We start from the raw sequence: 16,387 nt of genomic DNA, 5'->3' as shown, positions 1-16,387 counted from the left end.
GTCAGTTGCTCAGATATGGTACAGCAGGACAGGTCTAGCTGAAGAAGAGTTACTGGGACGGGTTTTTTGTGGCACTTAGTACAGCCACCAGGCGGGTCGGTAATCAGTGCAGGGCAGGTTCAAGTAGGCTGTGCCTGTGCTGCTTGGTGGTGTGATGTTAAGCGCACAGTGCAGGTAGGCAGGATGTAGGGTGCAGATTTTTATGTGTGGAACTAAGATGGCTATGGGAGAGAGGAGAGAGGAATAGGAGCCCAAAACATACAAACAAACAAGAAAGAATGCTAGTGGAGCTTGCCGTTGGAGTGGAGAGATGAGAGACTATGAAATGGAGAAAAACAAGGGGAAGAAGAAGAAAAAAAAAAGAATGAATAAATAAAATTCAGAAAGGGAAAAGAACAGCAGAGTTCCCAGGGATCCCACTGGTGCAGCTATGAGGTATGGAGAAGTTGTTCTCAGGTGTTGCAGTACAGCCTGGCTAGAAGGCGTAGAGGTATTCAGTCCCACGTATTCAGGGAACAGAAAGAGTTGGAAGGTATAGAGAGATGAGAAACTGAGTGATGAAGAACGACAAAAAGGGAAAAAGAGGGAAAAGAAAATAAAACAAATTAAAAAAAAATGAACAAGAAAAACCCCCCAAAAAAGAGAAAAAAACAAAAAAAAAAACAAAAAAGGAATGCCCTCAGGGATCCCTCCACGCATCTGTGGAAGTCAAGGGGGTAGGTTCCAAGCCATGCGGCACCGCCTGGCCAGAATGGGCTCCCAACTCAAGAAAAGGAAAAGAAAACAAACAATTCAAAACAAACAAACAAACAAAAGCCCCAGGATCCCACCAGCGTGGTAGCCAGACCAGGAAGCAGCTCCACACTTGAACGGAGCTCCGCAGCCCCTCAGGAAGAAGAAAAGCTGGCGCACGGAGCCCAGTATTTGAGCAAAAGGAGGGGGAGGTGGTGAGAGGTAAGGAAGAAATCAAAAGAAGTGGGAAAAAAGCAATACCAGCAGCCACAAATGGCACTGAGAGAGCCAACTAGTGCGGGCAGGTGGAATCCAAGCCGGCGGTGCTTCCCGGGCAAGATACGGTGGCCACGGGAAGCAGAGGAGGCCGAGTGTGGGTGAAGAAGGGTGGAGATTAAGAAAGCATATATCACAAATTACCGGAGCTCCGCAGCCCCTCAGGAAGAAGCAAAGATGGTGCACGGAACCAGGTATTTGAACGAAAGGAGGGAGAGGTTGTGAGAGGTAAGGAAGAAATCAAAAGAAGCAGAAAAAAGCAACACCAGCAGCCAACAGATGGCACTCAGAGAGCCGGCCAGTGCTGGCAGGTGGAATCCAAGCAGCTGGTGCTTCCCAGAGAAGAGACTGTGGCCGCGGGAAGCAGAGGAGTCCGAGTGTGGGTGAAGAGGGGTTGGGGGTGGGAAAGCATATATCGCATATTACCAGTTGTTTTGTCTCCCGCTGTGAGCTCTGTGAAGCTGCTTTCTCTTACCCTGTAGTTGCTGGTCTCAGATAGGAGTCCAAGATGGCAGGTACGCGCTGCATTAGCTGATGGGGACCTCTGCATGAATCTCTCCTTGCTCTCCGTTGTGTCAGTTTTCTCACTCTGTTTGGTGCTTGGCTGAGTTCTTTATCTCTTCATTTGATATTTTAGGGTTTCAGGATTGCTGTTTTCTCTGTTTGGCTTAGTGTTTTGGATCTTTGCTGTGGAGGGACGGTGTGGTGCTTCTGCCTAGAGAGCCATTTTGCCAGAAGTGTCGCAAGTATGACTTCTTGTTGGAGTTTGTGTTGAAAACAGGTCCATCACTGGACAGAAATCTGGATGTTGTAACTCTTCTTGTTTAATGCCATTAAACTTCAGCCTTGACTAAAGTAGATAGGGTTAACTTTGCATCCATGTCACGTCCACTTAATGTCACTCTTGCAAATATTGTTATTGTTAAGCGCCCTCCAGTCAGTTCTGACTCATAGTGACCCTATGTACAACAGAGTGAAACACTTCCCAGTCTTGCGCCATCCTCACAATTGTTGTTATGGTTGAGCCCATTGTTGCAGCCACTGTGTCAATCCATCTTGTTGAGGGTCTTCCTCTTTTTCACTCACCTTCTAATTTACCAAGCAAGATGTCCTTCTCCAGGGACTAGCCCCCCCTGATAACATGTCCAAAGTACGTGAGACCATGTCTTGCCATCCATGCTTCTAAGGAGACTTTTTTCTGGCTGTATTTCTTCCAAGACAGGTTTGTTCGTTCTCTGGCAGTCCATGGTATATTCGGTATTCTTCACCAACACCATAATTCAAAGGCATCAGTTCTTCTTTGGTCTTCTTTATTTGTTGTCCAGCATGCATATGAGGCAATTAAATACACCATGCCTTGGGTCAGGAGCACCTTAGTCCTTAAAGTGACATCTTGGCTTTTTAACACTTTAAAGAGGTCTTTTGCAGCAGATTTGTCCAGTGCAATGTGTTGTTTGATTTCTTGACCGCTGCTTCCGGGAGCATTGATTGTATATCCAAGTAGAATGAAATCCTTGACAACTTCAGTCTTTTCTCTCTTTATCATGATGTTGCTTATTGGTCCAGTTGTGAGGAATTTTTGTTTTCTTTACATTAAAGTATAATCCATACTGAAGGTTGTAGTCTTTGATCTTCGTCAATAAGTACTTCAAGTCCACTTCACTTTCAACAAGCAAGATTGTGTCATGTGCATATCACAGGTTGTTAATGAGTTTGTCTCCAATCCTGATGCCCCGTTCTTCTTCATATAGTCTTGTTTCTTGGATTATGTGTGAAGCATACAGATTGAATAAGTATGGTGAAAGGATACAACCCTGACCCACACCTTTCCTGATTTTAAACCATGCAGTATCCCCTTGTTCTGTTTGAATGACTGTCTGTTAGTTTATGTACCGGTTCCATGTGAGCACAGTTGCAAATATGGTTGATTTAGAAAAAAAGAAATCTGCATTTTTGCAGATCTCAGTTCAGGTTATGATTAGAAAACTATGTTACTCATTTACCTCCAGAGGTAAAAGGGTGAGTAAGCACAGGTAAGAGTACATGTCTAGCCTTTCCATTTTCAAACAGAATGCTATCTTTTCCATCTATACTTTTACGTGAGAACTCATAAGCCTTATTTTTCAATTCATGAATCAGTGAACGTCTGGTATGGAAGTCAGACAAGAGTTCTGAAGAGCCGTACAAAGTGGAAGAGTTTTGTAGTACAGACACGCAGGAACAAGGAGGCTATATTGGGCAAGTTTCAGATTGGCTGGCAAGCATTTTCTCTCCTTATTTGGAATAAAAGGGAAAGTTTGAAGTAGGTTAAACTGAGTAGACAAGTTCCAGTTGGTTAACTTAGGTGTCTGTTTCCGAGAAGAGTCAATTGATTGACTTGGGTTTCAGCTTCTGGGAAGGTTAGGTATTTACAGAAAATAGAAGCTATAATTCTGGTTTGCTGACATGGGGTTTAGCATTAGTCACTCTACTTTGGGCCTGGTATAGTCAGGTTAACCTGTACATAGTAAGTGAATTTACCCTTAATACATAACATGGAAATTTTATGCAGGCTATTTCCAGAAGTAACTACAGTGGAATGTGACAATTATTTCTTGAGATAGGCTAAAGGATTTACTATGCATCTACTCTTTGTCTGAATTTTTCACAAATGATTTTTCAAGAAACCTATGCACATGATTCTAATTGTGTGGCTCCCTTGCACAACATGCTTCTTTAACAGCTATTTTGTAATAAATCATTGGCATTTATCAGAAATCTTTATGAGAAATAGTGATATGAAGGTTATATCCGGATGCTCTACAAAAATGTTTTTGAACTCATTGTCCATTATGCTGTGTTTTTTCTTTTGTGTAAGGATCTACGTTATTATCTGAGAATTTGTTTCGAGAGAAATGTTTGACTCTCATGGTAAATAGGTATAAATATACATTTATTTTTGTAAATTAGACAATTATTTCATTATGTTTCCCTTTTATATTGTTTGACAAAATGTAAAACTAAATACAAAGATCAAGTATAGTATCTTCATTAGCTTAGCATTATGTATATTATCTGTCATTCTAAACAGGTTGTAATGTTCTTTTTTTAAAATTTAGCAATCCTGTTATAATGCATGGATCCCTGGTGGTGCAGTGGTTAAGAGCTCCACTGCTAACCAAAAGGTCAGCAGTTCGAATCTACCAGCTGCTCCTTGGAAACCCTATGGGGCAGTTCTGCTCTGTACTGTAGGGTTGCTATGAGTCGAAATTGACTCAACGGCACTGGGTTTGTTTGTTTTTTTTTTTTTTTTGGTTATTATAATGAGTGTTATTTGTAGTATCTCACTTCTAATCTTTTTGAAGAGCTGGGGTTGTAAGTCAGCTGGAAACCTTGGCCCCTTGTGGTTGTTATGTTTTGAGTCCAACCTGGTATGGTTTCTTCCATTGAAGTTTGAGTGATTGCTTTTCCTGAAGAATTGCAAAATGGAACCTGAAGTGAAATGAACAATTGCTCATTGCAAAGTTTATAAAGACTAGTTGATAAGGCCTCTCATCTTTGTGAAGAGAATGTCTTGACATGCCTCGTTACTATTTTATAATAAGTTATCTTAGTATTATCTAATATATAAATTTCTTGAAAGCAGTTAACCACAGGATTGTAATAGAAAGCTTTGTGGAGCAAGTCTAATTTTTATTTGATTGTACTACTCCTGTTAATATGAGCTGTATGCAAAAGGGGAAACCGTGGTGGTGTGGTGGTTAAGAGTTTGGCTGCTAACCAAAAGGTCGGCAGTCCAAATCCACCAGGTGCTCCTTGGAAACCTTACGGGGTAGTTCTATTCTGTCCTGCAGGGTCTCTATGAGTCGGAATGGACTCGACAGCAACAGGTTTGGTTATATGCAAAAGGACCCAGAAATCTTAAATTCTTGGCCAAATAAATTTTAAATTATACGTGCATGTCTTACTGCCTTTGTTGATTTTAGACAATGTGGGCAATAAATGTATTGCTGAATCTGTGAGCCTTTATAAATTTTATTTTTTCTCTTGAATAAATATACTGGCACTTACACTGGACATAACATCTTGATGAAATTCACTGAGAGTTATTTCTGAAATCAAAATATAATCTTCTGCATGTTCATGCTTCTGCACATTCAGAGAATGATCTCACAATTAAAAAGGTGATATTTTTTTCTCAGTTGAATGAAATTAATTAAAATATTATACCAATAAACTTAAGAATGTAAGTTTTACTTTTTAATTTTGATATGAATTAATATTTTACAGGATAAAATTATTTTGTCAAACAATTTTTTTTCTTGATAGTCAAATTTTCAGAATTGGGCTAGTGGGAACTCCATTAAAGTTGACCCCTGCATCCGTTCAACACTGTCCCCCAGAACTCCTGAAATCTTTATACTATCTGGTAAAAGATTTTCCAGGCCCACCTTCTTTGAGCTAACCCTGAAAGTTTTGTGCCCCAAATCAGAGAAACAAGTATAGTTGGTTGGTTGTTTTTTTTCCCCAAAGAAGGATGATTCCTTATGTTGGAGTGGAGTGTTAGAGATTAAAATCTTGGTGATCGTTTGAGATTGTTCTTCATGATTTCTGTCATTGGTAGGGTAATGCTGCAACACTGACAGAGTTTTAAAAAACAGCCTATTTAAAATATATGAGTTCATATGGAGAATACTAATTTAGACCTTTTATTTTCCACAGCTTGGTTAAATCTTTTAACCTTTCATCAATACGGTAATAGTTTCTTTTACATTTTTGATTAACCGTTGATGAAAACCAATTTTGGAGTCCCTGGGTGGCACAAACAGTTAAGCACTCCACTATTAGCCAAAATGTTGGCAGTTGTAACCTACCCAGAGGCGCCTCAGAAGACCGGCCTGGCAATCTGCTTCTGAAAGGTCACAGCCTTGAAAACCTTATGGAGCCGTTCTACTCTGTATACATGAGTTCACCATGACTCAGAGTCGACTCCATGGCAACTAACAACCACAACAAAACTAAATTAGCTCCTTTTTCTGTTCAACCTAGTACTATAAAGTGAATTTGAATAATAACTAATATCAATACAAACAGCGAGAACCCCAGCATGGACGACAGTGTGTAGCATTCAGTACTTTAGGAGACCAGCCTTTGAGAACAGCCCACCGTTGAGGTGTTGTCATCTCGCTTGTGTGTTGCTGCTGTTTGCCATTTGTAGGCATTTTTATTCCGTTGAGAGGAAACACGTGTCTGATGTGTTTCTTTAGTCAATTAATTTAAGTTAATTTTAATTAGATGACAGTGTCTTGACTGGCAGTTCTTGGTGACTGTGTTGATTCAAGTAGTGTTTCTTCGATGCTATGAACATTTAGTTACTGAGGGCGTGGAACTCTCTCTGTTTTGTCAGCAGGAAAAAGCAATTTAAGCTCCAAAGTCATGTGTAGGAGTTTCATTCAGCTGCACCCTGGCCAGAAAGTAAGGGCTCAGTGTGTGGTGATGTGCACACGCTTCATAGTGTTTTGAACAAATCCATTTTGTCTTCCATTTTATCAGAATTACATTCTAGTGATATTATTTGAAAGAACACATCTTTAAAGTGAACATTTTTTAAAATGGTCATAAATTTAGGATAGACTATCAGTTTGCCTTCGTGTGAAGTACCAAAGAAATGAGCATGTTGATTGTGTTCTTAAAGTTCACACATTTATGACAATCCAATTGGACTAATTTAGTTTGTCCTTAAAACAATTAAATAAACTCTTCACTTGATTTCAAGAATATTTATTTTCACATACTTTGTAGGCTGACACCTTTTCTCCAAACTGTTATATACAAATGTTCTCTTACTAATTTTAATGTAGTCTGTTCTACATTGTTTCATAAAACAATAAGTTTCATTGTAAAATTATTTAAAATATTGGACATCTTAATTAAAAAAACGAAAATTTATTTACTCAGATAATATTCTCATACAATATATACTTTAACATTTTATTTTTGGCTTTAGGCCAGGCCAGTATGTTTCACAATGACCCAAGAGTACAAGTAGAGTAAGAGCCATAGGGAAATTGTGGAGTAAACAGACATTCTTTAACAAATACCTTGGAATCGAGTTTACAGAGTATATCATTTCAGATAACCCTAGCTGCTGTAATTTCAACATGATGCAAATTATCTGGAAAAATAAAAATTCCCTCTTGATGGCGGCATCTGGAAAATTATATTTTTACATGGAAATATTGGTTAATAAAAAGAAAGTAAGCATTTTTGTTTGGTTGTTTTATCAAATTCTCTTTTTGAGCTACAATTCAAGTTGTAGGTTATCTTTCCTAGGGGCAATGTTCGGTAGTGATTAGCATCAAATCCTAAGTCATATGACTCATTACGCTGGTTATTCAACCTCCTCTGTGATCCAGTTTTTTTCCTGGGAAACAAGGGTAATAATAATACCTAACTCACAGAGTTGTTATGTGCTTTAAATGAATTAGTACGTACAAAGTGCTGTGATGAGTGTTTTTCACATAAGGAATGCTCAATAATCATTAGTTATTCATCCAAATAGATAATAAAATACAATTCTGTTAATGTTAAGAATTGTTTAAAATATTATCATTTTTGTAATATTACATAGTTGTATGTGTGAATTAATATTTATCACGTGTCTGATTTAAAAAAACTAATTTTCAAGAAGGAATAAATGATTTCTATTATAACAGTTGTTTGCAAACCACGACTGCATTATTTTTACATAGCCTCATATAACACTATAATCCGTTGCCGTTGAGTCAATTCCAACTCATGGTGACCCTATAGGACAGAGTAGAACTGCCCCATAAGGTTTCCAAGGAGCACCTGGTGGATTCAAATTGCCAACCTTTTGGTTAGCAGCAGAGCTAATAAATTTGTCTTGGAAAGGTGAGTGTAGCAGGAATTGAAAACATTACTTACTATTGCTTTTTTGCACAATTTAGAATGTTTACATGGATTAAAATACATTATCCTCTGTTTCAGTTTTACATTCTGATATTATGACAGGTATATATAGAGATAAACTAGAATTACTTTGTAGATAAAATAGACAAACCTACTTTAATCTGACCAAATGGCTTATTTTATTTAGGAGCATTACTTAAGTTTGTAAATTAAAGTCAAATTTTCATGATTTTATTTTATTCCTCATTTTTACCTTTTTAGTTCATATTTTAGGACTAAAAGAGTCCCTTAAATGGAGAATATTTCAAAAAAGTAATTGGCACGAATTTTAATTACGTTTTATTCAGCGACTGAATCTCTTTCCTGCTTGCTTCCAAGTAGCCAGAATTGGCTAAAAACATTGACTTTAAGCCAAAAAATTTAAAATGGTTAATAGTTTTTTCTTCTTATATTGTTTTCAAACTTTAGCCGTTGACAACTTTATTAATAATTATATGTATCTGCATGGCATATGGTCATTTGAATATTTTTGTTTCTTATTACTGGCTAATTTAAAGTTAGCAAGACTTTCAAATATTTATTTGTTTGTTTTCAGTCAGCCAGCTACAGATTTGTGGTCTCTTTTTTGTTTTTGCTTTTTTTGTTTTTTCCTTAAGCAACAGTTAGATCTGAAACACAAGCAAAGTGAAGTTATGTGAAATTTCTGGTAACATTTGAACTAAGCTGTCTCAAGACCATTTTAAGTCAAACTATTTAAGAACCATGATCATTCTGGAAATGATAAACTTATGGATCACATTAAACCAAAAATAGTTCTCAGCAGTCTAGATAGCTACCAGAAACAGAGAGGACTAGGAAAAAAACCAAACAAGTGAACAAAGAAAAAACTCGTTCACATTATGAGTTTTAATGCCTAAAGGACTAGAAGGGAGGGTGAGGGAGGGTTGAACTGCCTTGGTCTGTTCTTTAAATGCAGAACCCAAACAGTATCTATCAGCTTCAGAACTGAGAGAACTTATTTATTTATTTTTCTCCAGCAAGAAAAGGAGAGTAGAAAGGAAGAAAATGAAGAATAAATCACCAAGCATTTACTCATTACATTAAAATTACATAATATTTTCTGTTCTTCATACTCCTGACTTCTAGTCAACTGAGAATTTGCACAGTTTTCTTTAAGGATTTTAATTTGATCTTTTAATTTTCTTCAAAAACTTTAGAACTTTCATGGAGGTGCTTTGCTATTTACCCAGATTGCCACTGGCATTTTAATTTCATTACTTGAGAATATATAACATTATATTTGTCTGCACACCAAAATTATGCAGCAGTTCCTTGGGGGCCTTACGCCTACCATTACCTGATATTTTCACACCAAAGTTCTTCAGAATAAAGAACTTCCCACAGCAGAAGCACATTATGAGCAGCCAGCCCTGGGGACTTCCTCATTTTCCCAAACCAAAGTCTACAACTGGCTTTCTAACTCATTTCAAAACAGAAAATGCACTTACTGAGTCATTCAAGACTGTATCATGGTGTATGAAAGTTTGAATACAGCAATATTTTAATAAAAACAAACTTCCCTTAAATCACACGTTAATCCATACAGGATGTGGAGCGGGGAATGCATCTTACACAGACCCTCTCTCTTAGTTATCTAGAGCTGCTACAACAGAAATACAAGTGGATGGTGTTAAAAATCAGAAGTTTTTTCTCTCGCAGTCTAGGAGGCTTGAAGTCCAAATTTAGGATGCCAGTTCCTGGAAGAGGCTTTTCTCTCTGTTGGTTCTAGGGGAAAGTCCTTGTCACTGATCTTCACCTTGTTTAGGAGCTTCTCAGCGCAGGATCCCCAGGTCCAAAGGATGTGCTTTTCTCCTGGTGCCTCTTTCTTGGTGGTTGAGGTTCCACTGCTCTGCTTGCTTCTTTCTCCTTTTATCTCTTGCAAGATCAAAGATGATGCAGACCACACCCCAAGGAAACTCCTCTTACATTGGATCAGGACTGTGACCTGTTGCACCCCATCCTGATCCTCTTTAACATAACCTAATCTTGCCTCATTAACCACAGGCAGAGATTAGGATTAACAACACATAGGAAAATCACATCAGATCACAAAATGGTGGACAACCACACAATACTGGGGATCATGGCCTAGCCAAGTAGACACATTTTGGGGAGAACTGTTCAGTCCATAATACCCCCACACCAGACTTCATTTTAATCTAATTACTCCTCAAATTATACAGAAAAAAGAAAAAAAAAAGGTGCTACATCTTCAGACGAGAACAGTTTCCCTTCATCTCAGTCCAGCTACCTCGGTGTTTACACATCTGTTGGATCTGCAGTAACTCTTTGGCTCATAATTTCCCAATAACTTGTTTTTCCCTGCGGTCTGGTGGTGGTTTCTGACCATCTCAAGAGCAACAGACTTCGTTTTATCTCCAGACTGAAGAAATAGACCACTCTGCTCTCAAAAGTATCATCTAGATAAAATTATTTTTAATTAGGATTAGGGGATTCAATTTGAGGGTGGTCTGTTTTCTTTCTCTTCTGTAGGATTTCAGTCATAGACATTATTTATTGATAAAACAGTGTCACGGCATATTTTAGCTTTAGAAACCCGTCAGAAGAAGCTTCACTTAAGTTCAGTTATAGTGAGCGATTAAGATTGGCTACACTGAGTGATTAACAATATGTGTAATTTTCAGCTATCATTATCTCCTTCACTAGACATGTTTAATGACTTTTCACAATTATCTAAGGTTTGTTTTACTAGAATTGCTGTAATCTGAAAGCATTGAGATTTTGATTCTTTGTTGGTACATATGGACTGTAAGACGAACCAACTGGACAGCAAGAAAAACCTTAGCTGTACATGTAATTATGTAAAAGTCTGCAGTGTAGTCTCTAACACATGTCGGTATTTATTAAATGTCATCTCTTCATGTTCTAGATTATTATTAATTATTTGTTGGGCCACATTTTGGCATTGCCAACAATTATTTTGATAGCCAAAACCTAGGATGGGTTGACAGTGTTCTCTGAGTAGACCCGATGGAATATTTCAGGGTCCACTGCAAACCTACTACTTAAGATTTCAGCACTTAATAACTATGACTAAATACTGAAATATGTATTTTGAAAGAATATTTTTGCCAAATAATGACAAAATATTTCTGATATATAAATATATAAAATTAGGCAATCAACTAGTTTTCCTTTATGCTTGAAAAAATATATGGTTATAAGTGTCACGTGTCTGTAATCTAGAACTACTTTTTGCTCAATTCCGTTCAGCTTAATCTAGACTGTTTCAATGCATATATTCATTTGTTAATTCATTAGAAAAACTTAAATAAACCTCTTCTATGTGCCTGACACTTTTACCAGGAACCCAAGGATAAAAAAGCAAAACAAAAAAACAAATACATATGTAACCTCCAATGCTGATAAGTAGTTAGAAGAAAAATATGCAAGGAGCTACGGGAAACCAGAGTAGAAATGTCTAATTTTGAATAGGGGTTAAGGAGAAGCGTCTCTGAGTAAAATGACCTTTGGGCATGGCATGAGGAATAATTAGAAGTTAACCAGAGAAAAAATACAGAGAAGAGCATTTCAAAGGGAGGAGATGGTTTATACCAAGTGCCAAGGCAGAAATGATCATAGTGCTTTTGCGAATCTACAAGGCTAAGTAACTTAGAGCACGATGAAAGAAAGGCTAGGACAAATCATGTAGCCTTGGAGGCCACATTAAAAGTTTTAAGTTTAATCTTCAGTGGGAAGCCACTGGCGAGATTTAACTATGGGAGGGATGGGATGTGCTTTGTGACCCCAACACGGAAATGATGGTCCAGAGTGAACAGAAAAAGTCTATAGCTCAGTTCGAAGGCTGATCCAATAGCCAGACAAGGGCTGATGGAAATTTGTACTAAAACCATGTCAGTAAGCATTTAGATGGATTAGAGATGACTTTTGGATCCATAATAGTTAGGATCTGATATTGCTGAACTTCGAGGTCATTATACAGCTATTATCTCTTCTCAGCTTCTTTTATAAATATGAATATCAATAAAGGAATTAATATATTTTAGGGACTATTGAAGCAAGGAATACTTATATTTATGTTTTATAAATAAATATTTCTGTTTTACAAATTAAAGTCTTAATAAATATATTTAGGGAGAAAATCAGTTTTACAGAGAAAATCAATCTTCTTAATAACGTTTGAGATAGAATGGTCACATTTGTATGCTACGTATAATCATGAGTTGGAGTCAGTCTACGTCAAGGGGTTTAGTTTTTGTTTTTATGTGTTCTTTTTGGCAGTTACTTTTCATTTTATATTCAGTCTTTCATTTATCCAGCAAGCATTTATTGTATGCTTCCTAGAAACCAGGCACTGGGCTGAAACTCTGGAGATACATTAGTGAACCAGCCAAGCCCACTGATCAAAGAGCTTAGCGGCCGATGGAAGCAGCAGACAGGCATGGAGGGTTATACACAGGTTCTTAGTGCCATAGTCTGAATACGTGTACATAATATGGGTGCACACTGGCATGGCATTTAACCCGGCCTTGGGAGATCAGGGAAAGCTCAAGGGGCTGCATCTGTAGTAAGAGCTGAAGAACCAGGATTCATACAGGCCAGGTAGTCAGGAGGGGAGAGGATTCCAGGCAGCGATACATCAAAGACAGAGATCTGGGGACACTTTTTAAAATTAGATCAGACCAGATGTAAACTTGTAGCAATTACACATACACACACAATTATATGCTTGCATTTAAAAGATCTATGTAATTTTTAAAAATAAACACATCACTATTTCAAGTCTTACTACTCTATAGTTGAATGTTCAGAACAAACAAGTTCAGATAATGTAGAATTCCTTGCTATCTAGGCTGATTTTTCATATACATACATACATACGTATATACACATACATATATATGTATGGACTAACTTTTCATATACATACATACGTTCATACATACATATATACATATATATACACACATATATATATTTACTCTCCCAGAGGTGCCTCAGAAGAAAGGCCTGGCAATTTGCTTCCAAAAGTTCGCAGCCTTGAAAACTATGGAGTGCACGTCTACTCTGCACACATGGGGTCACCATGAGTCAGAACTGACTCTTTGGTAACTGGTTTGGTTTTGTATGTGTATATCCCTGCTGGCACAATGGTTAGGCACTCGGCTGCTAGCTGAAAGGTCAGTGGTTTGAACCTACCAGCCGCTCCGTAGGAGAAAGACCTGGTGATCTGCTCCCATAAAGATTACAGCCTAGGAACCCCTGTGGGGCAGTTCTATTCTGTCATATTCAGTCACTGCTATGAGTAGAAATTGACTCGATGGTACACAACAGTGTATATTTACACATACATACACATACATACACACACACACGTTATTTTTCTGGAATTACTCTGTGGATAGAAACTTCATACAAATAAAATTTATTGCGCGGATAGTATGTTGTAGACCATGAAAGGAAGGTTCAAAGACTATGCAAAGGCACTGAAGGATCCAACCCACCACTAAAATAAAGTCCACTCTTATTTAACACGGTTTTCAAGGACTTCATGCCAGAGCTTCTGGTTCCCTTACCATCCTGTCTCCAGCTGCCACTTGTGCTTCCCTCTATGCCGTTTTCAACCTTTCCCTGGTTTTCTGCTTCATTTTTCTTCTTCTTCAAGGCAGAACTCAAATGTCTCCTGTGTAACTTTTTTCTGATCTCACCCTGCCTTTGTGGAATCAAGTGTCCTGCATCTGAGTTTCTTCAAAACACTATTAATGCCTCTTTTATGTTGTTATTCTAGCTTTTTAGATGTTGATTTATCACATATAATTTTATATGATATTTATATAATAAGTAGTATAAAACCCAAAACCAAACTTCTTGCTGTCAAGTTGATTCCGACTCATAACGATCCTGTGGGACAGGGTAGAACTGCCCCACAGGGATTCCAAGGAGCAGCTGGTGGATTCGAACTGTCGACCTTTTGGTTAGCGGCCAAGCTTTTAACCACTGTGACACTAGGACTCCGAAATTACACATAGTATAATAAAAATACTATATACTGTATATTGGACCCCAAGAGTTTGGCTGCTAACCAAAAGGTCGGCAGTTCGAATCCACCATCTGCTCCTTGGAAACTTTTTGGGGCAGTTCTACTCTGTCCCAAAGGGTCACTTATGAGTCGGAATTGACTTGACGAGCAAGGGTTTTTTTAAGGTGTAATTTTACCTATCCGTTTCACTTGATCGACTTTGAACTCCTTTAAGTTAGAGTTTAATACTCCCTAGGACTTAGGTCAGAGCCTGATATCCAAATGCTTACTAAAGGTGCATCAGGATATGGCCTGCCCTCGTGTAGTTTAGGATGAGGGTGAAACAAAACACAAATAAGGAGGAAGGAAGGGGGGCAGGGAGAAGCAAAAAGAGACAGAGAAAGAAATTGAAGAGTTTTATTAGAGTTACCCTAAAATCAGTAGCATTACATACAGCGATATAAGCAATATATTCTTTTTATTTTATTTTCAACAAGATTTAATACTTGTTAAGGACTAGAAATCATGTTTACAATTAATATTAACTTTATATATGGTTTTTAAAGAGCATTCCAGTGTTCAAAGAATAGGTTACTATTTGTCTTCCAATATTTAATAAAAGACTTACAAAATTAAATCAAACCTATATGAGGGCAAAACTGAATGAAATTGGTTTACATTTTGTGCAAATTTATTTAGTCTTATTGAAAGGAATTATCTCCCTGCATCTATGAAATTAGAAAGGTTAGGTGGGAATAATGAAATAGAGATTATATGCATACTTTACAATGTTTTTCTCCCCCCCCCCCACCTTTTATATTCTAGGCACAATATCTTTAATTAAAGCTGTCTGTGTAAATTTGTTCAGGAGAGAAAGGAGAAAGTGTTAAGTTACTCCTGGAATTTTTATTTTATTGTCTGTGTCGACTTAATGAAAAATGTGACTCAGACTTTGCACATAATGTAATGAACTCCTTCATTAGTAGGAAGTGACACTTGTATTCTATATTAAACAAGTCTTCTGTGTCTGGAAAGTAACTCTCTCAATGTGCTTAAAATTAGTAACAATCTATTTCATTGTGTTGGGTGGCTCCCTATTGTTACACTATTGGAATAGCAATTTCTCTCACATACATACACACAACAATTTAGTGTTTTAGTTGGTTCAAAGACTAAAACAACTGCCTTAATAAACTATGATGTCGTTGAAAATCTCTCTTAACACTTGCCACTTTTACAACCCTGCAGCTGACCAAACAGGAATGTTGTTCATAGGAGATGCAGTTAAACAGGTCAGTATTTTAATTATTAAGATTTGGTTTTTGTGTGTTTTTATTTTAAACTTACGTTAATCAATTATTACCCTCAAATTTCTTGATTTGTCATCTCTTCAGGTTAATGGCATTAATGTAGAACATGCAACACATGGAGAAGTGGTAAGTATCCTACATTTTAAAGTTTTGTTCTGTTTTTTCCAAATGTTCTTTCATTCAAATTATTTTCCTCTCTAAATTTATATGTCACTGAGTGCGTTCACAGATACAGGATTAGAGTTGCTTAAATGGTTTAGTAAATCATTTTTCTAAATGATCTTTATGAAATGCCCACTAGGTGTTATGTACTGCACTTGGCACTTTACAAACATTAAGGTAATGGATTTTCACAAATATTATATAAGGTAAATTTTATTATTATTATTTTAATTATTAGGCAATTGAAATTCAGGAAGTATTCAACTCCACCTAGATTACCTGGATGATTGTTGGCAGTGCTAAAAATAGAATCTCCCAGAAGTTTTTATACACTTTCCAATGACACTTAAGCCTCAATGACATGACAGCGTTAGTAGTGGTGTTAGACATTGGCTTAAACTAGGAAGCTCTGTATGTAAGATATACAGCTTGAAAGATGTGATGTGATATTTACATCTGATTATTACATAAGATAATGGTATGTCAAATTTGAGTCATCCTTCCATGGAAAGGCACTTTTTTCAAGTATCATGTCAGGTTTGGGCTATAGTGATACAAATATAAAGAAAAATAAAACATCCAGCCTTGAATAATTAATTTTGATAATTAGGCAAACAGAAGCCCTACAGTATAATATTACAATGTGGCTGGATGCCATACAAACGTATGAGCAAAGAGTACCTAGCTTTGCCTGTGGATTGAGGGCGAAGGGGCACCGTTGGAGTTGCTAGTTAAGCTGGATCCTGGAGAATGAGATGTAGAGAGAAAGACATGGAAGGCCAGGCAGAGCAATAACATGAGCTGGGACATGTATATGGAGCATGGTGTGGAATGCCAGAAAAGTGAGGAGGGGTAGAGATGCAGTGTTGGTGAGGTAGACAGGGAACAAAAATACGATCTCTTTTAGAGTACTTAAGAAGAAGTTTTAGTCTGT

The 16,387-nt window shown here is 37.3% G+C and overlaps 1 protein-coding gene across 1 annotated transcript in view; it reads left to right on the top strand.

Annotated features, from left to right (window-relative positions):
- SNTG2 (syntrophin gamma 2) overlaps positions 1 to 16,387 on the top strand; it is a 315,981-nt gene that overhangs the window by 38,725 nt on the left and 260,869 nt on the right. Inside the window, exons 4-5 of the mRNA XM_023728305.1 lie at positions 15,230 to 15,273; positions 15,376 to 15,417. Coding sequence (XP_023584073.1) covers positions 15,230 to 15,273; positions 15,376 to 15,417 — 86 coding nt within the window. The remainder of the gene's footprint in view (positions 1 to 15,229; positions 15,274 to 15,375; positions 15,418 to 16,387) is intronic.

Source organism: Trichechus manatus, unplaced genomic scaffold (assembly GCF_000243295.1).
Source record: "Trichechus manatus latirostris isolate Lorelei unplaced genomic scaffold, TriManLat1.0 scaffold00023, whole genome shotgun sequence".
NCBI classification, from domain to species: domain Eukaryota; kingdom Metazoa; phylum Chordata; class Mammalia; order Sirenia; family Trichechidae; genus Trichechus; species Trichechus manatus.
The sequence above is the reverse complement of the archived record's forward strand: the minus strand, read 5'-3'. Positions and strand labels throughout refer to the sequence as shown.